A 22965-nucleotide genomic window follows, 5' to 3' on the forward strand; every position below is an offset into this window, starting at 1 on the left:
AAACTAATTTGCGATTCATCGTAACTGCGATTTGCGACCTTCCGGACAGTGAAGACTTCACTTCCGGCAGCCAATCACAGAACGCGTTGTTGCGAGCCGAGCCGAGCGCGTGCGCCATTACGGTTCGTAATTCGATTTCTTCCGGAGAAAATAATAATTTCTCGATTTCTTATGCGCATTATTTCTCCCAGAGCGAAGGGCGGAAGCGAAGAGCGTTGTTTTTTTTGTTTACGGGCGTACGGGCGTACGGGCGGGGTAGAGCGTACGGGTAGCGTTTTTTTTTTTTTTTGGCAAGGAACGGGCACCCACGTACGGGCATGCCCTAGTATATACAATACTAGGAAACAAACATTTTAATTGATGCATTTGTATAATTGGCATTTCGTGTTGCCATGGCAACCATTAATCGTCCAATGAGAATTGACATCCTTTAAATTAAAAACCCAAGGTCATAATACAATAAAACTCTATTAATATCTTTGTTGGGTCATTATCAATATCTGTGCCAAATTTGAAGTGAAAAGAATTAAGAATTCCAAAGTTATAGGGGAAAATGTAAACTAATATTATGTAAACACACATTTGCTGTAAGTGGCCATTGACATCAGGATTCCGTTTCCTATACATTGAAATTACAATTGCGTACAATGTTTTTCCATTATTTCATGAATCTGGAGTTCACTTTGCAAGTTTTTTCATTCTTTTCACCCTTGTACTTGTATGTTGATGGACAAACGCCTCTCCAAACTCCCCACTACCATATGTTTGGCCTTCTTCTTCAATAAAGCTTTCCTCCTTTTTTTCTTTTTGCCTTTGAAATATTTTCCCGTATCTTTGTTTCCTGAACGGAAGCTTTCCTAGCAGCATCGTACAAACTTTTTTTGTCTTTTTTTTCTGCTGCTGCCTGTGTGTATACTGCCCCCTTAAAAAGGCTTCGGCACTATCGAGCGATTTATTATTATTATTATTATTTTTTTAACTCCAAAAAAAAGAACTTTTTTTTTTCAATTTTTTGTTGTTGTTGTTGCCCAAAACACTCCCAGGCACTCACTGATGAACCTCTGAAAGTTTGATGAAGTTCCATTCAGCCATCTCTGAATAAAACGCAGACACACAGACAACTCGCGTTTATATATATATATATAAATCGGGATTTAAATTTAATTCAAAACTTGATCCAGACGTCTATTCTCGTTCAAGCATTCAAACCGACAGAGGTAGTTATTTATCACAGCATCTGTAGAATTTTCACGCTTTTACTCAATTCAGTTTCGCTGTTATTTGGTGGAGCAAAAAGACAACTGAGCTTTATAGATATATATTATAGATATATATATATATATATACACACACACAGACTTGGCATTTAATATGGAATATTTTTTTTTGGGGGTGAACTTACTTTTCAAGATGACTTAGAACCAAAAGTTCATTGGAATTATGTTGAAATTATTCTAGATTTTGTTAATGTGACCTTTAAAAGAAACAAAAACCACATTTGAAATTTCGAAGCAAATAAATTGATCCTTGAAAGTGATGTAAACTGATATCGAACTCAATTCACGGACAGTACTGTGTTAAACTTCTGTGTGTTTTCCAGAAGTATCTCTATTTTGCACATTAGCCAAAATTTTTTTTAACAAAAACAAAAGTTCAATTACGACTGGGATTACGGACAGTAAAATTACAGTTCAGTACTTCGTGTAACCCCCATGAGCATTCAGGAAAGCACGTACACGTTGAGGCATGCTGTTCACGAGATTTGCCAAGGTTTGGACAGGAATCGCTTGCTATGCAGTTACAATAGCCTGCTGCAATTCACGCACAGAGGCAGGCTGCTGGTCCAAGTTGTCGATTTGACGTGTTAATTCTGCCCACAAGTTCTCTATCGGATTCATATCCGGGGACATGGCAGGCCACTCCATATGCTCTACACCACGGCCAGCAAGAAAGTGTTGGATCATGCGAGCACGATGAGGCCGTGCATTGTCATCTTGGAAGACAAAGTTTCCTCGAAAGGCTGCACGAACAAATGGAAGCAATGTTTCTTCCAGAATGGCCATGTGCTTGAACTGGTTCAGGTTTCCATTCAGAACAACCCGGTCAGTTTTGCCCCCTGCATGTAAAGCAGCCAAAACGGTCACCCCACCACCTCCAGATTGGACTCTTGGCACTATACAATCTTCGTTGTAGGCTTCATGCACTTGTCTGTGCACTCGGACGCGGCCGTCTTGACGATAGACCAGAAATCTAGACGTATCACTGAAGATCACGTGATTCCAGTGTCCTGGCTGCCATTGACGGTGCTCTCTGGCCCAATGCAATCGGCGCTGGCGGTGTTGTCTGGTCAGACGTGGCTTTCTCAGGGGACACCTGGCATGATAGCCTGCTAGAACCAGTCGTTGGTTGACTAGCCTTCTGGATACAGGCATATTTGTCAGTTGCTGCCACTCAGCCCTAAGCCGATTAGCTGACTTGGTACGGCCATTGCGGACTAACCGGTGCAGCTGGCGATCATCCCTCCTTGTGATTCTGCGGGGACGTCCTGGCCTCGATATTGGAGTAGGGAGACCCTGCTGAGCATTTCGTTTCAGGATCTTTGACACCTGACCTTGAGTGATGCCATACTGCCAAGCAATAGCACGCTGTTTCATGCCGGAATTTCGTAAAGCCACCACTAAATGACAAACAGCATTGTCGAGTTGACGGACCATCTCCAGGGGAAGCGGCAATAACTTTTGTAGACGTGCAGCAGTTGTTTTCCACTAATACAGAACGCAACAACCCTTATATACCCGATTGTGAAGCCAATCGTCAAATGTACCTGTCCGTACATTTTGTCACGCCACCTGTGATATAATCCTGTTATTGACTTCTTGCTGCGACAGACAATCAGTGACATGGTTCTTTTAACAAAGAAATCACCAAAGCATAAAAGAAACTCACCAGATTGATATACCGAGTTCAGAAAGCAAACCCAAGTCAAGAAAAAAAAAATATTCCATATTAAATGCCAAGTCTGTATATATATATATATATATATATATATATATATATATATATATATATAGTTATAGATATAGTTGTAGATATGTATTTATTTATAGATACATATTTATTTATAGATATATTTATATTTATAGCCAGCGAAGCCAGTTTTGTGAATGAACGTGTATGTATTATGTTGAAAAGCCAGATTTTGCTGGATCCTTTGAGAATTTCGAAGCTTTGACGCACCAAATCGCAAAAAATTGCGAAAAAGTTCAATAGGAGTTTGTTTCACCCGTCTTTTTTTGATTCACAATCTTATGCACCTCTAATTTGTAATTAAAATACTTTGAGACATGATGGAGTGACTTTGTTGAGTGAATTTGTAAAATATTTTGGAGGAATTAAGTGCAAAACCAACCTCTTTCCCCGGGCACGCACGGGCCCTGGTTATCTTCAACAAAAATCTTCACCAAACACCGGAACCAATGAGATTCGAGCATTTGAAAAAATATTTCAAAAAAGCTTATTACGCGTTTCGGAGGCTGAAAACGGCGTCAAATATCCTGAAATTGACGAAGAATTATTTTTTTAGAAATCTCGCGGCCGTAGGGGATAGTTTTTCACGGCCGGAAATATCCGAAGTTGAGACAGAATTCACCGAATTAATCAACAAGTAAATTTTATAAATTTTAATCTCATCCAGAATGCAAATGGTGTCATTTTGAACGAGGTACGGTACCTGCTACACCTTCCTAACCTACTGATGCCATAGTGATGGGTAAAATAGTGGCAAGAGGCTTTGGCTTCGCCGGCTCAGTGCGGCTTTGCAGTAGGGTCATATTAGATATATATTTATTTATATATCTAGATTTATTTATAGATCTAGATTTATTTATACATATACATATGTTTATTTATAGATATATATTTATTTATAGATATATATATATATATATATATGTATTTATTTATTTATAGATCTAGATTTATTTATATATATATATATATTTATTTATTTATTGATAGATACATATTTATTTATCGATATATATCTATTCGTAGATATGTATTTCTTTATAGATCTAGATTTTATATACATATATATATTTATTTATTTATTTATTTATTTATTTATATATATATATATATATATATTTTTTTTTGAATGTTGAAGGCTCCAGGGTCAGACTAACCCTAACCCTAACCCTAACAACTCGGCCAGGCCTTAAAGAAAAGTGTATGATGAAAAGTGTATGATGAAAAGTGTATGATGTTTGTTTGTGAGAAAGATTAAAGCTAGCCCGGTAAAGTCTATAGTTTGAGTGAGACAGAAAGTAAGACCAGCAATCCTGACATGGAGAGTGTAAGATGGTTCCACGACCTCTTTAACGCTCCTAAGTCAAAACGGTAGTACCACCGTGGGTCACCCGAAGGGTCCTGGGACATCGAAAGGTCATGTAAAGCTTCACAAGTACACTTGTTTGAAGAGACAACACCTTTGTCCCACGCGTCCAAATCCAGTTGGAAAAACTAGTCACACGAATGGAAGGAAAAGTTGGGTCGGACACGGGTCCATATGCCTGTCCGTGTCTCTTTCGGACAATCTTCTCCTCAGATCTGTTTATCACTCCTCCAGGAATGGGGTGCGCAATTGCAAAAGGGTCCATCTCGGAAAACGAGGTGAAATGATCTAAATGAAAACGCGCGCAGAACTAGATCGCACGCCTCGCCATTTGTATTACTTTGTTTGCTTGCGGTTCCGTTTTCCAATCCCCCTTCCTCCTGATTTTGTGCCAAAATTAATCTTCGGCCAACTCGGTGGTTCCATATTTGGGATTTCCGGCCCGAGTGGCGGTCCTCCATAGATTTGGGCGAGAGCTCCCGGTGCCCGCCTCCGGAAAACTCGCACCATATCGGGCGGAGCACGACCGCAACGTCACATGGGCTACTTCCGCGAGCGTCTTCCAAATAAGGACCTTCCACTTCCGACAGGAATTCCTTGTGCGGAGCATGTTCGCGCTTAGCTCCACGTGGGCTTCGCCGGGTCTTGGGTCGGTCCGCTCGTCGGGGTGTCCCTGCGAGGTGCGTGTCCAAGCCCCGGCCCCCAAAACAGCCCTTCTCTCCGTCCGCGACCCATTGCAACGTTGCAAGAGACCCGGGTGCGTTTGCACGACCGAGCTACGTCACTAGCTAATCTCCCTGGCGGACCCGGCCACTTGCCCTTATATGGGCAGCTACGTCACTCATGTCGCCCACTTTATAGTTAAAAGGGAACACCGCAGCCGGGCGAGCTCATTCAATCGCCGCGGTCACCTGGAGTAGCAAATGCAGCTCTCGGCTTTAGGAGTTATCGGGACGACGCGTTGAGGTCCACCTAGTGTAGTCACCTAGTACCAATTCGGAGCCGCCATAGCGCAGGAGGCTCTGTCTCTCAGACAGTGGTCGTTCTACGAGAGCTGTGGAAGCTGTTACAGGTACAAAATAATCAGGCGACAATCGCAATTCTGTTCCCGTAATGACCGAAATCATGCCCGTACTGAGCACCTTTCTCCACCCTCTGCCCGATGCAGCCAACTTGGACGACCTTAATGGGAGCGTGTCCGCGGGAGGAACTCTGCTCGAAGGACACGTCTTTCCCAGCAGCGACGGACTTGATCAGTACCACCATAGCCTGAGCGCCATGAACCGAGGTGAGCCGTCCCTCGGGATACAAACGGCGCCGTAGTGATGTACCTGCTCGTGGAACTAGCGTGCACGCGCCTGCCTCGTGGAACGTGTATACGCACCTGACTCGTGGAACGTGTATACGCACCTGACTCGTGGACCGCTTATATATACCTGACTCGTGCAACGTGCGAACGCACTTAGCCCGTGTCACATGTATATGCATTAGTCTCGTGTCACTCGTGTACGCACTTGCCTCATGAACTCGTGTGCACACCTGCCATGTGTAATGCGTGTGCACACCTGGCTCGTGCAATGCGTATACACACCTAACTCGTGTACCGCGTATACACACCGGACTCGTGGAACGCATATATACACACCTGCTGATGTATTGCATTCGAGCTTGGCTTGTGTAACGCGTGTACGCACCTGCCTCGTGTAACGCGTGTACGCACTTGGCCCAGGCGACGTGTACATGCACTTGGCCCAGGCGACGTGTACATGCACTACGCTCGTGTTTGCGCCACATAAGCACCTGTGACTGCCGGAAGCCAGAGACGCACGTGCTGTATAAGTTACCATGGAGCGCGGGTATTTTACTGCACATGTATGATCAGTGTATACCCATGATATGTATACCTGTGCTCCCTCACCCCCATGGACATGTGTGTGACCTGCATTTACCGATGTTTGCAGAGACGCTCATGAGCGTTTCCATCGGAGCCGAGAAAGCGGTGCCGGAGCTCCAATACCAGGGTCTCTTCGGGAACGAGACCTTGGGTCCTGCGAAGCACAATTACGTGGGAAGCTTCTACATCGAGTCTCCGTGCGGTGGAGCCTCCTGGCCCTGGCATGGAGACACGGGCGGGGCCACCTCGTCCGCCATCAACATCGTGAGCGCCGAGATCGGGGAGATGTCCCCCGGGTCCAGTCACTCTGCGGGCACGCCGGCCCCCTCGGGTCTGCTCACCCCCAACAGCTGCTCACTGGTCGCGCTGCCTAACGATACCGATCCCGTGTATTCTGCAGCCGCGGCACCTTCGGTCTACACAAATTGCTCGGAGAGCTTCCAGGAGACCCAGGCGCATTTCTACCCGCCCTCGGGGTCGAGTCCCTACCTTCCTCCTCAATACCCCGGAGGGAAGCTTGGAGCAGACAACGGGGTCTTTTCAATACCGTTCATCTCGGACTACAATGTTTATCCGGGTCAACCGTCGCATCATCAACAACATCATGAGCATCAGCATCCACAGCAGCAGCAGCAGCAGCAACATCAGCAACATCAGCAACATCAGCAGCAACATCAAGTAGGGCTTGGACTCCCGCTGGTCGAGCCCAGAGCACACCTGACCTGCAGCGTGGACACCAAACCGTCACTGGGCATCACCCCGCTCTCCACCATCAAAGCTTACTCGTCCTCGGTCGCTGAGAGCAAGAAGCTGCTGAACACGTTGTCGCAGCAGCAACTCCTGCGGCCCGTCCGCCTGCGCAAGTACCCGAACCGGCCGTGCAAGACCCCTCCGCACGCAAGACCCTTCGCGTGTCCGGCCGAGGGCTGCGACCGGCGCTTCTCACGCACCGACGAGCTCACGCGCCACATTCGCATTCACACCGGGCAGAAGCCCTTCACCTGCCGCATCTGCATGCGCTCTTTCAGCCGAAGCGACCACCTGACCACGCACGTGCGCACGCACACCGGCGAGAAGCCCTTCGCATGCGACTTCTGCGGCCGTCGCTTTGCGCGCTCCGACGAGCGCAAGCGGCACGCGCGCATCCACCTGAAACATCGAGACAAGAGAGGAGGAGACAAAACCCCGGCACAGCAGCACCAGCAGCACCCGGCGTCCGTGGCCACCCCTCTTGCTCTGGGTCCTGATCGCGCGTTCTCGGGCCTGTCCGCCGTCACTAGTACATCGGTGAACCTGTAACAGTTCGACGGTTCCTCAAGCGGTCCCAGTCACGGATAGCGACAGGTGGACACTTCCTACAGACTGGCGGCATCGTGTGGGACAGATGAGAACAAAATTAACAAAACAACAAACGAGCACACTGCCACGTGAGGCGTGCACCGACTACGTCTCAAGACCCTTACACTCCACCCAAATACCCCCCTAAAGGCCCCCGAAAGCCCCCCCACCAAGTGGATCCCGACAACGACTCTTCGCAACTTCTGTGCCCGTGAATGGCGATGAAGCGTAAATCTCGTGTCGTTCTTTTGGTATAACGTGTGCGTGACTTACCGGTGCAATTTTTGGAAACCTGCTTTTTCTAATGCTCATGAAGCACTTACACCTGTGATATATATATATATATATATATATATATATATATATATATATATATATATATATATATATATATATATATATATATATATATGTATATATGTATACATGTATGTATGGATTCATGTATGTATATATGTATACATGTATGTACATATGGATGTATGTATGTATGTACATATGGATGTATGTATGTATATATATGTGGATACATGTATGTACATATGGATACATGTATGTATGTATGTATATATATGTGGATACATGTATGTACATATGGATACATGTATGTATGTATGTATATATATGTGGATACATGTATGTATGTATACATGTATGTACATATGGATACATGTATGTATGTATGTATATATATGTGGATACATGTATGTATGTATGTATGTATACATGTATGTACATGTGGATACATGTATGTGTATATATATATATATGTGGATACATGTATGTATGTATGTATATATGTATGTACATATGGATACATGTATGTGTATATATATATATATCGTGAGTGTGTCCCCATTTTGTGTGTTCTGTTGCGTCACACCGCATGTACAACTAAAACAAAATCCTGGATGAGGACAGAACCTGGAGGTTTTCCTCCTCTTCTTTGTTTGGTTCTCCAGAGCTTTTGAGATGGAATCTTTGTTTGAATCAATCGCCTTAAAGGAGTTGTGCATATAATATATTCTATAGACACGGTGGTGTTCGTATGTGCACCTTCGGCTGCACGTGCAACACCTGAAGGAAGGACGATGAGGTGTGCAAAGCTATATTTTTGTATTTTGTGTAACTGCGGGTGCTTGTAAGCATGATCTATATATTCGGAAACAAACGAACAAAAACAAAACAAAGCAGACCGAATATGATATAGTTTTTTGACAGTGTTTGATAAATGTTTGAAGTTCATTTCACTCGAGACAATCACTTTATGTTTTATCTGGAAAATGGAGTGTTTTATTTCTTTTTACATTTCATTTTTCTTATATCATGGCACATTGCTGTGTACAAGTTGTCAAATAAATCTATTTTAAAATTGCACTCACACACATGAAGCGGCTCCTCTCTTTGTGGAAGGAAAAGTCATTCCCCCACGTCACGTGGTACGCCCATTGGCCCGGGCGAACAGATCTTTCTGTTTCTTTGTAGCAAACTTCATTTGGGTGTGGGCAATGGAAACTTCAATGGAATTCTGTTTACATCACTTTTATATCAGATCAGGGAATACATAAAGCGACTGGATGCAGGAGAAGGCCGTTTGATCCATGATGTCTGCGCTGCATCAACAACACATCGATCCAATTGGTGGGATTAATTATATCAATGATTTTGCGAGATAGGGCAAGGTGTAGGGAAGAACACAGAGGCACCGGTAGATCACCAGGTGTTATTTATTATTTGGGGAGAGGGGATGAAGATAATCGTAAGAAACATAAACAAACACCAAGAGCATTTCGCCTTTTCACAAGACTTATCACTGCCCATCTATACAATCAGACATCGATACCCAATCTACGTACCAGTCTTGCCAATTTCCATGTACCTCTATCTCCCTAATGCTTCTAGGTATTCCTGTCTAATTCCAGCTTAACCCCACCTACTGTTCCTGCTACCACTACCTTTCCAGGGAGACGATTCCATGTCGTAACTACTCTGTGTGTAGGTGACCCCTGCCTTATTCCACTCAGGCTGGAAAATCGGAGCAAACATATATATATATGTGAATACAGTATATACATAATTATATATATATCATATGATACACACACACACACACACACACACACACACACACACACACACACACACACACACACACACACACACACACATACACACACACACACACACACACACACACACACACACACACACACACACACACTTACTTGCATTTTGAATGCACTCCTTTCCACTTGCACGCTTCGCCTTTTCCAAGTCGCGTTTACATCATCCAGTTACCGCATTCCAGGTATAAATACCTGCGCTTGTGTGACGTGCTCATGCAGTGAAACGGCGGTCCGAAGGATGTCATCAATGAGCGCCTCATGAGATATTCTTTCCCTGACATAATTACATGATTAACCATGTTTTCCACCAACCTGCTTTATGACCGCATTCCGTGTGTGTACACGTGTGTTATATGTTATCAAGATCCACAGGTGTACGCGACGAATGGCCATCGTCACGTCATTATATCTTTGCCTTCATCGATAAGAGGTGGACTCGTTTAAATATTACAATTAAGCGGAATGCGAGTTACGCAGAAATTTCAGGTAAAGGTAAATCGAGCTAACCCTAATTAATAGCTCGAAACGAATCACAGTTAGTCAAACAGTTTATTTCAAAAAGACATGTATTGCTATCCATGATGGTGTTATCATCATCGGGATTTATCATCCTCTCCTGGCGATTGAACCTCTCAAATCGGCGTTTAAGCTCATTGGCTGTTTTGTTTACTCGGAATAATTAACCCTTTGTTCAAGTGTTTGTTACTAACTCACCCGCTTTTCTCATCAAACTTTCCCGCCACTTTTCTCATCAAAATTTCCCGCCACTTTTCCCATCTAGCTTTTCCCCACTTTTCCATCTAACCTTTCCCCACTTTTCCATCTAACCTTTCCCCACTTTTCCATCTAACCTTTCCCCACTTTTCCCATCGAACGTTCTCCACTTTTGCCATCTAACCTTTTGCCATCGAACTTTTTCCCACATTTACCATCTAACTTTTCCCCCTTTCCCCATCTAACTTTTCCCCACTTTTCCCACATAACTTTTCCCCACTTTTCCCATAAAACTTTTCCCCACTTTTACCATCGAACTTTCCTCCAACTTTTCCCATCTAACCTTTCCCCACTTTTCCCATCTAACTTTTCCCATCAAACTTTCCCCCACTTTTTACATCTACCCTTTCCTCACCTTTACCATCGAACTTTCCTCCAACTTTTCCCATCGAACTTTTCCCCACTTTTTTCATCGAACCTTTTCCCATCTAACTTTCCCCACTTTTCCCATCTAACTTTTCCCATCAAACTTTCCCCCACTTTTTACATCTAACCTTTCCTCACTTTTGCCATCAAACTTTCCCCCACATTTTACATCTAACCTTTCCTCACTTTTGCCATCAAACTTTTCTCCACTTTTCCCATCGAACTTTTCCCACAGTTTTCCACACTTTTGCCATCCAACCTTTTGCCATCCAACCTTTTGCCATCTAACCTTTTCCCACTTTTGCCATTTAACTTTTCCCCACTTTTCCCATCAAACTTTTCTCCACTTTTCCCATCGAACTTTTCCCACACTTTTGCCATCCAACCTTTTGCCATCCAACCTTTTGCCATCTAACCTTTTCCCACTTTTGCCATTTAACTTTTCCCCACTTTTCCCATCTTTTCTCCACTTTTCCCATCAAACTTTTCCCCACTTTTCCATATAACTTTTCCCCACGTTTCCCATCGAATTTTTCCCGAAGTTTTTCTGATCGTACGAGCCTGCAACGACCCCTGTGGAGCGTTCTGTCCACATCGCTCTCCAGGATTGAGAGGTTGCTCAAGTGAAGGTGGGCCCTCGGTTGGAAGCACACGACACCACAACCACAAATGATGATGGCCTCTCCTGGTGTGTGTGGTTTTTTTCAATTTATCTCGGATTCCAGGAGGAAATATTCGCCTTTAATTATCAGGTAACATGAGTTATAAAGGTATTCTTTTCGAAGCCGATCATGGAATGTTTGAATGCTATTCCGTTTGGTAACCATTGTATAGCATTGATTAGTACCTTCCATTACCTGTGTGTACGGGAGCGCCTGCGATTTACAACTCTTTTTAGCCGGAGGAGTCATACCATATGGCTTGTTTAAACATTAGGCACTACCAACTACTTAGTAAAGTTGACCAAGCAGGCAACACCCAGGTGTGAAGTTTCGATCACCCAGTGGTCTTCATCCGACACTGTCAAGGTATTACATGCAAGGTGTCTAGTACCTTCCCAAAGGGTAGGCGTTTTGTCAGGTGTTAACACTCGGCATACAATGGCTATTCCTTTGCAGGATCTTTAAGTAACTTTACAAGGTGCAGGTATTGTGTGACAGGTGGGTAGGAACTCTCCGAAGGGGCAGGCATTGTGACTAGTGTTAACTTTCAACGGGTAGGCATTGTGTGTCTGGTAGTAAGTAACTCCCCAAGGTGTAGGCATCAGGTGTCAGGTGTTAATTTCCGGCACACAATGCTACTATTTTGGAGGATCCTTAAGTACCTTTAAAGGGACAGGCCTTCTGTGTCAGGTGTTATAAAGTAAGAACATCACGTCACGCCAACATCCAGATGTTGAGACCTAACGTCGTTTCCATCATATACAAACTTTATAACATTCACCATTCTTGCTTTAGATCAGCAACTTGATAATATACATATCATTAAAATATCCCATGACATATTAACCAGCAAAAAACCTATCAAAAACAAATCTCATGAAGTATAACTCAGCAACAAATATCCCATAAGCTATTACACGGGAAAAAATATCCCATAATGTATTACCTATCAAAAATAAATATCATAACGTATTACTCGGCAAAAAATATCCCATAATGTATGACCCTGAAAAAAAATCCCATAACATATTACCCGGCAAAAAATATACCATAACATATTACCTGGCAAAAAATATTCCATAAAGTATTACTCGGCAAAAAATATCCCATAACGTATTACCCTGCAAAAAATATCCCAAAATGTATTACCTGGCAAAAAATATCCCATAATATATTTATTACCTGGCAAAAAAATCCCATAATGTATTACCCAGCAAAAAATATCCCATAATATATTACCCGGCAAAAAATATTCCATGACATATTACCCGGCCAAACAATATCCCATAACATATAGCTTGGCAAACAATGTACCATAACGTATTACCAGGCCAAAAATATCCTGTAATTTATAACCCAGCAAAAAATATACCATAACATAATACATGGCAAAAAAATCCCATTGTATATTACCTGGCAAAAATATCCCATAACGTATTATCTGGCCAAAAAATATACCATAACCTATTACCCGGCAAAAATTATCCCATCACGGATTAGCCTGCAAAAAAATCCCACAATGTATTACCCGGCAAAAATATCCCATAACATATTACCCGTCAAAAAATATCCCATAATTTATTACCCCGCAGAAAATATCCCATAACATATAACTTGGCAAAAAATATCCCCTGATGTATTACCTGGCAAAAAAGATCCCACAACATAACTTGGGAAAAAATGTACCATAACGTTTTACATGGCACAAAATTATCCAAAACGTATTACCTGTCAAAAAATATCCCATCATGTGTTACTCGGTAAAAACTATCCCATAATGTTTGACACAGCAAAAAAAATCCCATAATGTATTACCGGCCAAAAATATCCCATAACGTATTACCCGGCCAAAAATGTACCATAACATAGTACCCGGCAAAAAATATCCAATGAAGTATTACCCGGCAAACATAATTCCATAACGTATTACCCGGCGAAAAAATATCCCACAATGTATTACCCAGCAAAAAATATCCCATAACATATTACCTGGCAAAAAATTATCCATAACGTATTACCAAGCAAAAACATTTCATAAGCTACTACACGATAAAAACAAATCCCATAAGCTCTAACCCGCCAAAGAATATCCCATAACGTATTACATGTCAAAAAATATCCCATCATATGTTACTCGGTAAAAAGTATCACATAAATTATTCCCAGGTGAAAATATACCATAACGTATTACCCGGCAAAAATATACCATAACGTATTATCCGGCCAAAAAAATCCCATAACTTATTACCCCGCAACAAACATCCCATAATGTATTGGCCAGCAAAAATATCCCATAACATAACTCGGCAAAAAATGTACCATAACGTATTACCAGGCAAAAAATATCCCGTAATTTATTACCTGGCAAAATATATACCAGAACATATTACATGGCAAAACAATCCCATAATGTATTACCCGGCAAAAAATATCCCATAATGTATTATCCGGCAAAAATATCCCTTAACATATTACCCGTCAAAAAACATCCCATAATTTATTACCCGGCAAAAAAAATCCCACAACATATTTCCCAGCAAAAAATATCCCATCATGAATTACTCGGCAAAAAGTATCCCATAACCTATTACACAGCAACAAAATCCCATAACGTATTATGTGGCAAAAAATATCCCATAACGTATAAAGCACCAAAAATGTACCATAACGTATTACCCGGCAAAAAATATCCCATAACATATAACTCGGCAAAAAATGTACCATAACGTATTACCAGGCAAAAAATATCCCGTAATTTATTACCCGGCAAAAAATATACCATAACATATTACACGGCAAAAAATCCCGTAATGTATTACCCGACAAAAAAATCCCATAATGTATTATCTGGCAAAAATATCCCATAACATATTACCCGTCAAAAAACATCCCATAATTTATTACCCCGCATAAAATATCCCATAACATATTACCCGGCAAAAAAATATTTCAAAACATATTGCCCAGCAAAAAATATCCCATCATGAATTACTCGGCAAAAAGTATCCCATAACGTATTACACAGCAAAAAAATCCCATAACGTATTATCCGGCAAAAAATATCCCATAACGTATTACGCGCCAAAAATGTACCATAACGTATTACCCGGCAAAAAAATATCCCATAACATATTACCTGTCAGAAAATATCCAATCATGTATTACCCGGCAAAAATATCCCATAATGTATTACAAGTTAAAAAATATCCCACAATGTATTACGCGTCCAAAAATATACCACAACGTATTACCCGGCCAAAAATATCCCATAACCTATAACTTGGCAAAAAATGTACCATAACATATTACCTGGCAAAAATATCCCATTACATAAAACTAGGCAAAAAATGTACCACAATGTCCCATTACGTTTTGTCCCATTACATTTGTCCCATTACGTTTTGTACCATAATGTCCCATTACATTACGCTGCAAAAAATATCGCATTACGTTTTACACTGCAAAAAATATCCCATAACGTATTACCTGTCAAAAAATATCCCATCATGAATTACTCGGCAAAAAGTATCCCATAACGTATTACACAGGAGAAAAATCCCATAATGTAATACCTGGCAAAAAATATCCCATAATTTATTATGCGCAAAAAATGTACAATAACATAGTACCCGACAAAAAATATCCCACAACGTATTACACAGCAATAAATATTCCATAAGGTATTACCCGGCCAAAAAAATCCCATAACATATTATCTGGCAAAAATATCTCATAACGTATTACTAGACAAAAAGAAACCATAACGTATTACCCGGCAAAAAATATCCCATAACGTATTACATGGAAAAAAAGATCCCATAACGTATTACCTGGCAAAAAATATCCCATCATGTATTGCCTGGCAAAAATAATCCCATATTGTATTGCCAGTATAAAATATCACCTAATGTATTACCCGTCCAAAAAAATCTCATAACATATTACTCTGCAAAAAAATATCCAACAAGCTATTGCTAGGCAAAAAATATCCCATATCGTATTATCCAGCAAAACATATCCCAGAATGTATAACCTGGCAAAAAAATCCCGTAATTTATTACCCAGCAAAAAATATACCGTAACGTATTACCCAGCAAAAAAGATCCCATAACATATTACCTGGCAAAAAATATCCCATAACGTATTACCAGGCAAAAATATACCATAATGTATTACCTGGCAAAAAACATCCCGTAACATATTGCACAGCAAAAATATCCCATGATATTGTCCAGCAAAAAAAATTCCATATTCTATTACCAGTTAAAAATATCCCACAATTTATTACCCATCAAAAAAAATCTCATAACATATTACTCGGCAAAAAATATCCCATAAGCTATTACTAGGCAAAAAATATTCCACAACGTATTATCCAGAAAAACATATGCCAGAATGTATAACCCGGCAAAAAATATCCCATAATGTATTACCCAGCAAAAAATATATACCATAACGTACTACCCAGCAAAAACTATCCCATAACGTATTACATGGCAAAAAAATCCCATAATGTATTACCCGGAAAAAAATATCCCATAACGTATTACCCTACAAAAAATACCCCATAATTTATTACCCAGCAAACAATTTACCATGATGTATTACACAGCAAAAAATATCCCATAATGTATTACCTGGCCAAAAAATCCCATCATCTATTTCCCAGCCAAAAAAATCTAACAACTATTACCTGGCCAAAAAATATCCCATAATGTATTGGCCTGCCAAAAATATCCCATAACGTATTACACAGCAATAAATATCCCATAACCTATTACCTGGCAAAACATATCCCATCATGTATTTCCCGGCAAAAAAATCCCATATTATATTACCAGTTAAAAATATCCCATACTGTATTAATCGTCAAAAGAAATCTCAAAACATATGACTCGGCAAAAAAATCCCATAAGCTATTGCTAGGCAAAAAATATCCCATAATGTATTATCCGGCAAAAACATATCGCAGAATGAATAACCTCGCAAAAAATATCCCATAATGTATTACCCAGCAAAAAATAAACCATAATGTATTACCCAGCAAAAAATATACCTCAACTTATTACCCAGCAAAAAGTATCCCATAACGTATTACACAGCAAAAAAATCCCATAATGTATTACCCGGCAAAAAATATCCCACAACGTATTACCCGACAAAAATACCCCATCATTTATTACCCAGCAAACAATTTACCATGACGTATTACCGGGCAAAAAGTATCCCATAACGTATTACACGGCAAAAAATCCCATAATGTATTGCCCTGCAACAAATATCCCACAACGTATTACCCAGTAAAATATATTCCATAACGTATTACACAGCAAAAAAATCCCATAATGTATTACCTGGCCAAAAAATATCCCATGTATTACCTGGCCAAAAAATATCCAAGAACGTATTACCCTGCAAAAAAATCCCATAACGTATTACACAGCAAAAAATATCCCATAAGCTATTAGCTGGCAAAAAATATCCCATTATATATTGCCCGGCAAAAAATATCCCATTATGTATTGCCCAGCAAAAAAAAAACCATAATGTATTAACTGGCAGAAAATATACCATAATGTATTAACTGGCAGAAATATACCACAATGTATTAACTGGCAGAAAATATACCATAATGTAGTACCTGGCAAAAAATATACTATGACGTATTACCTGGCAAAAAATATACCATGACGTATCACCTGGCAAAAAATATACCATGATGTATCACCTGGCAAAAAATATACCATGACATATTACCTGGCAAAAAATATACCATAATGTATTACCTGGCAAAAAATATACCATGACATATCACCTGGCAAAAAATATACCATGACGTATCACCTGGCAAAAATATACCATAATGTATTACCTGGCAAAAAATATACCATAATGTGTTACCTGGCAAAAAATATACCATGACGTATTATCTGTCAAAAATATACCATGACGTATCACCTGACCAAAAATATACCATAATGTATTACCTGGCAAAAAATATACCATAATGTGTGACCTGGCAAAAAATATACCATGACGTATTACCTGGCAAAAAATATGCCATAATGTATTACCTGGCAAAAAAAAATACCATGACGTATCACCTGGCAAAAAATATACCATGACGTATTACCTGGCAAAAAATATACCATGACGTATTACCTGGCAAAAAATATACCATAATGTTTTACCTGGCAAAAAATATACCAAGACATATTACCTGGCAAAAAATATACCATGACGTATCACCTGGCCAAAAATGTACCATGACGTATTACCTGGCAAAAATATACCATAATGTATTACCTGGCAAAAAATATACCATAATGTATTACCTGGCAAAAAATATGCCATGACGTATTATCTGGCAAAAAATATACCATGATTTATTACCTGGCCAAAAATATACCATAACGTATTACCTGTCAAAAAATATACCATAACGTATTACCTGGCAAAAAAATCCCATCATGTATTACCCGGCAAAAAAAATACCATAACGTATTACCTGGCAAAAAAATATCCCATAATGTATTACCGGGCAAAAAAAATACCATAACGTATTACCTGGCAAAAAATATCCCATAATGTATTACCTGGCAAAAAATATCCCATAATTTATTACCTGGCAAAAAAAAATACTATAACGTATTACCTGGCAAAAAATATCCCATAATGTATTACCTGGCAAAAAAAATACCATAACGTATTACCTGGCAAAAAAAATACCATAACGTATTACCTGGCAAAAAAATCCCATAATGTATTACCCGGCAAAAAAAATCCCATAACGTATTACCTGGCAAAAAAAAAATACCATAGCGTATTACCTGGCAAAAAATATCCTATCGGTTTACGCACCTCTACTCGGTGCATTCCAAACATGGCGAGCTTCCTTTCATTGTCCTCTAAAGGGGTGAATCCAATGTGTTCGTTCCTCATCACTTACTCAAATGGATACCTGTATCAATAATATCCTAATCACTTTGTGTGGATTTATCAATTGACCATCGGGTGCGAAATCATTGCCCCCCCTTTGGGCCCCATTGGCCCCCATATGACTCACAGACAGTGATTTAACGTCATTTGCTCATATTAGAACCCTCCCTTTGCGGCTCTCTAACGATCTTTAGAGGTTTCGAGGCGTTTCCAGTGTCTCGCGATCGGTGTAATTAAAGGAACGTAAACAAAACGTTGGAGAATGACAAAGTGAATGCGTTATTGGGAGTAATAGTCATAATAATAATGATAATAAAAGAGCCCGGGTTTCCCTTTAATGAATGAATTTCTCTCCGTCGGTACGCAGGTAAGAACGTGTAAATGATTGAATGAAGAACAAACAATCTTTTGATTTGAAAGTGATTTTTTGTGCTTTTAATTTGAAGAATTCGTTTTGAATATTTTGCACATGTTGAAACAAGTAATCAAATACCATCAACGGCGTTTCAATAGAGCGAGTGGTGAATGTCGGAGTATTTTACAAGCACGCTGGTAATTACAACATCGTGGAGGAAGGGGTTAAAATGAGAGGATTTATTTGAAAAGGAGGAGAGGATGTAGGAGTATGGGGAAGAGGAAGATCCAAACGTCTCTTCCTCCCGGTAATGATCCCGATGTTGGAAATCGAGTCGCGCATTCAATGTGAGGATGAAAAATCGGAGCTTCCTCGAGGCGTTGACTCAGTCTGGCGGCCATTTTTCCCTCGTCCCCATCCACAAATGCGATACCAGCGACATAGGTGGAGGCACAGCGGGTACCGTGTGAGTAATAGCCATCAAGTGACAAAAAGGTGTGATACCATGGTAGAAAAGTTACTAATAATACGGGCGAACGGTGGATAGTTTGAAAGGAGCTCTGGGCGCTGCAGAGCTAATTTGCTGGAGCTTTGGAACAGCTTTTCCCAGTAATATGTAATAACGTGTTTTGGGGGTTTTGTGGAGGAGTTTATTTGGGGCAGCTTGTCTAGTCTCGAAGATCCTTTGATCAGAACATGCGCATCACAGTGAGACAACAAATTATAACTAATATGAAGGGTATATGGTATTTTTTTTTTATAGAGACTAAAATCTCTACTTGTTATAATCAAAGGAGGTGGCTGGTAGATACCTCCTCTGATTGACCTTCAAGGTTGTATAGACTAGTCTCTAGTTATAATGAGAGGAGGTGTTATGCAGATGCCTCCTATGATTGACCTTCAAGGTTGTATAGACTAGTCTCTAGTTATAATGAGAGGAGGTGTTATGCAGATGCCTCCTATGATTGACCTTCAAGGTTGTATAGACTAGTCTCTAGTTATAATGAGAGGAGGTGTTATGCAGATGCCTCCTATGATTGACCTTCAAGGTTGTATAGACTAGTCTCTAGTTATAATGAGAGGAGGTGTTATGCAGATGCCTCCTATGATTGACCTTCAAGGTTGTATAGACTAGTCTCTAGTTATAATGAGAGGAGGTGTTATGCAGATGCCTCCTATGATTGACCTTCAAGGTTGTATAGACTAGTCTCTAGTTATAATGAGAGGAGGTGTTATGCAGATGCCTCCTATGATTGACCTTCAAGGTTGTATAGACTAGTCTCTAGTTATAATGAGAGGAGGTGTTATGCAGATGCCTCCTATGATTGACCTTCAAGGTTGTATAGACTAGTCTCTAGTTATAATCAGAGGAGGTGTCATGTAGATGCCTCCTATGATTGACCTTCAAGGTTGTATAGACTAGTCTCTAGTTATAATCAGAGGAGGTGTCATGCAGATGCCTCCTATGATTGACCTTCAAGGTTGTATAGACTAGTCTCTAGTTATAATCAGAGGAGGTGTCATGCAGATACGTCCTCAGAGAGAGAGAGAGATATATAGATATATAGATATATAGATATATAGATATATATATAGATGGATGGAGGATTGGGGCAGAAGAAGATCCCCCGAATTGTGTTGGGTGGTACAACCACCACGAAGAGGCCTTCCCGATCTTTGTAGTGTATGGTTGTTATAATCAGAGGAGGTGTCATGCATGAAGAGACTAATATTATCTTTCGACCCTTCAAAGAGCTCGCATTGTAACAGGAGAACTTTTGTCCAATTGTAAAAAAAAATCTCAAAATCCAAAGCTTTAACGTTCAGACCGTCGGCTCAGTGGCATTTGGAAAGAAATGCACCGGGTGGTTTGCCATTGCCTTTCCAGCAAAGTCGACATTTAAATCTGAAATCTCCAGAATTACTTTATAGGATTTTATCATGTAAGGGTCAACACTGCACAGCCCTCTCAATGGCAGGTATCCAAGATGTACTCTTGAATGCACACCTTTGTTTCTCAGGTGATCATATAAAACTGCGAAAACGATAAACCTTAGAAACCTTTCCACAACTATATACCGACTGCAAGTCGGTGGTAGTTTATTTACTGTTCTTTATAGGCCATTTACTCTGATCTCCCGGGCTATGAGAATGGTAGTTTAACCAGATCGGTATACATACCCAGACCACACCTTGCCATTGCAGGTAAGCTGCAGCCTATCGGACTAGGTGCGAAGCACACAAAGCTATCTCGACTTCCTCTTCACTTGACTTCAGTTAAAAAAAAAACACAACTGATATAATATGTTCCCTCTTATGAGTTTGTGCAGCCATTTCTGATGGTATTTTAAATACCCGTACCATGATTGATGTTATTGATTGTTTGATGTTATTGATGTTATTGACATGATTGATGTTACCTTTCATGTTGTATGCTTATTTTAGGACGTGTGCAAATGAACGGATAATCAACTCTCAAAATGTGAAGGTTTTCTCTTCGAGAATCTTACAATCCCCGTAATAAATAGGTCGCTCCAGCTGTTCAACAACTCAGGAAAGCTGTACTTTTGTAAAAAAAAACTTCTGTTGACCCCACTGGCAAACCGTGTTCATGTGCGATTGATGTAACGTGTGGCATTTATAAATACCTGTTACATTGTAGCTAGGCTTTCAAGGGGTCCGTTAGCCCCCGGTGAGCCCCCACCGATGCGATCTGCCACTGATGTGTCACCTGTTCCTAATTTCATAGAAATAGGTCAGATCTGGATGGAGTGCTGAGAGTTAACCCTTTCGTGAATGCAGATCGTAAAGAAGTCCTGGAATGGTCTCGTAGGTTTCTCTTAGCAGAAGAACGCCGTTCTGGTCTCCATATACCTGGAGGCTGAGCAGGTTGTAGATTTCACCTACAAGTACTCTGTAGTAAGCCGACTACATCCCTGCTGGACTCGCAAGGAAACCCATTACTCGCATGGACAACGGTTCACTATTTAGGATACAGGCATTGGATGGTTTGATAATATGTGTAGAAATTAGCCAGTGCCCTGTGGCTCAATATACGTGGGTCTGGCCATCCAAAATGAATACATATCAGGTAACCTTGGCCTATTTAATCCCAACATCACCAACAAAAAGGATGATTTTGGGGCAAGACTTCGTACAGCTTCATTGTGGTTTATAAAGAACGTTACTTGTCAATATTGATCAAAATCCCATATTTGAGTTATCGTTTACCGCTCCCCACGGGGGCGGCAGGAAGGGTCATTCCTCTCTGGGATATGTAAATTACAGTAGATCTACGTTCGGGCCTCAAGATCATTGTGGGCGAGAGGGGAGGATGTGTTCAGTTACCAAGTTTCTTGTGTAAAGCCCACCAAGTGGTTTAAGCATTCAAGAAGGCACTCCATTCAAAACTGTTGATAAGGAACGGCTGGCTTGGTGAGCACTAGCTAGCTGCTTGGTAACTGAACACACCCCGAGTTTCCTCCCTTTCAGTTCAAAACTATTGATAAGGAACGGCTGGCTTGGTGAGCACTAGCTAGCTGCTTGGTAACTGAACACACCCCGAGTTTCCTCCCTTTCAGTTCAAAACTTGATAAGGAACGGCTGGCTTGGTGAGCGCTAGCTAGCTGCTTGGTAACTGAACACACCCCGAGTTTCCTCCCTTTCAGTTTTGTGTTAAACAGCAGTAGTGACTGTTTCAAAAGGCTGCCATAAAAAACTCCACTCTAGCGACAGGAAGGGTCATGGTATTAACCCTTGTGGGGTATATAGATTACAGTAGATCTTCACTCAGTTCTGTAAGTAAAATTTGCCTCACAGATGGTGGGATTCCTCCCAAATTTTTTTTTGGTGTTAAACAGCACTAGCTACTGTTTAAAAAGGTAATCATACATGTTTGTGGTTTTTAATATTTTTACTTCTGGTAGGGGCCGGTGCTCCAACAAAACGGCACGACAAGCTCTTTAGACACGTGAACACGGCATTTGTTCAAGGAGGAAACACTCTTTTGGGAGGTGGGATATTATTAGTATTAATTTTGTTTTGTTATAACATTAATATTATGCTGTTGTTATTATAAGCGTTCTTTGCCATGATGAAGCTATCTTAACACTGATATA

At 40.7% G+C, this 22965-nt stretch overlaps 1 protein-coding gene across 2 annotated transcripts; it reads left to right on the forward strand.

The window, feature by feature from the left end:
* The first annotated feature begins 5285 nt into the window (after positions 1–5285).
* LOC137423839 (early growth response protein 1) lies at positions 5286–9008 on the forward strand. 2 transcript variants are annotated; one of them, XM_068111381.2, is made up of 3 exons: positions 5286–5465; positions 5562–5681; positions 6355–9008. In XM_068111381.2, exons 2-3 carry the CDS (start codon positions 5672–5674, stop codon positions 7584–7586), a joined length of 1242 nt encoding a protein of 413 aa, XP_067967482.2. In that variant the 5' UTR covers positions 5286–5465; positions 5562–5671; the 3' UTR covers positions 7587–9008. The 2 variants fall into 2 exon arrangements, with proteins under 2 accessions (XP_067967482.2, XP_067967481.2); XM_068111380.2 differs by having other exon boundaries at positions 5286–5681.
* Positions 9009–22965: the final 13957 nt, after the last annotated feature.

The sequence above is a fragment of the Myxine glutinosa genome, chromosome 3, assembly GCF_964187855.1.
Source record: "Myxine glutinosa chromosome 3, kmMyxGlut1.1, whole genome shotgun sequence".
NCBI lineage: Eukaryota > Metazoa > Chordata > Myxini > Myxiniformes > Myxinidae > Myxine > Myxine glutinosa.

Bases quoted from the DNA above. Each gene is read 5' to 3' on its own strand.
- LOC137423839 (XM_068111380.2), top strand. From the start codon at position 5,507: ATGACCGAAATCATGCCCGTACTGAGCACCTTTCTCCACCCTCTGCCC. The intron at 5,682-6,354 runs GTGAGCCGTCCC...CGATGTTTGCAG, and splicing joins CCTGAGCGCCATGAACCGAG to AGACGCTCATGAGCGTTTCC.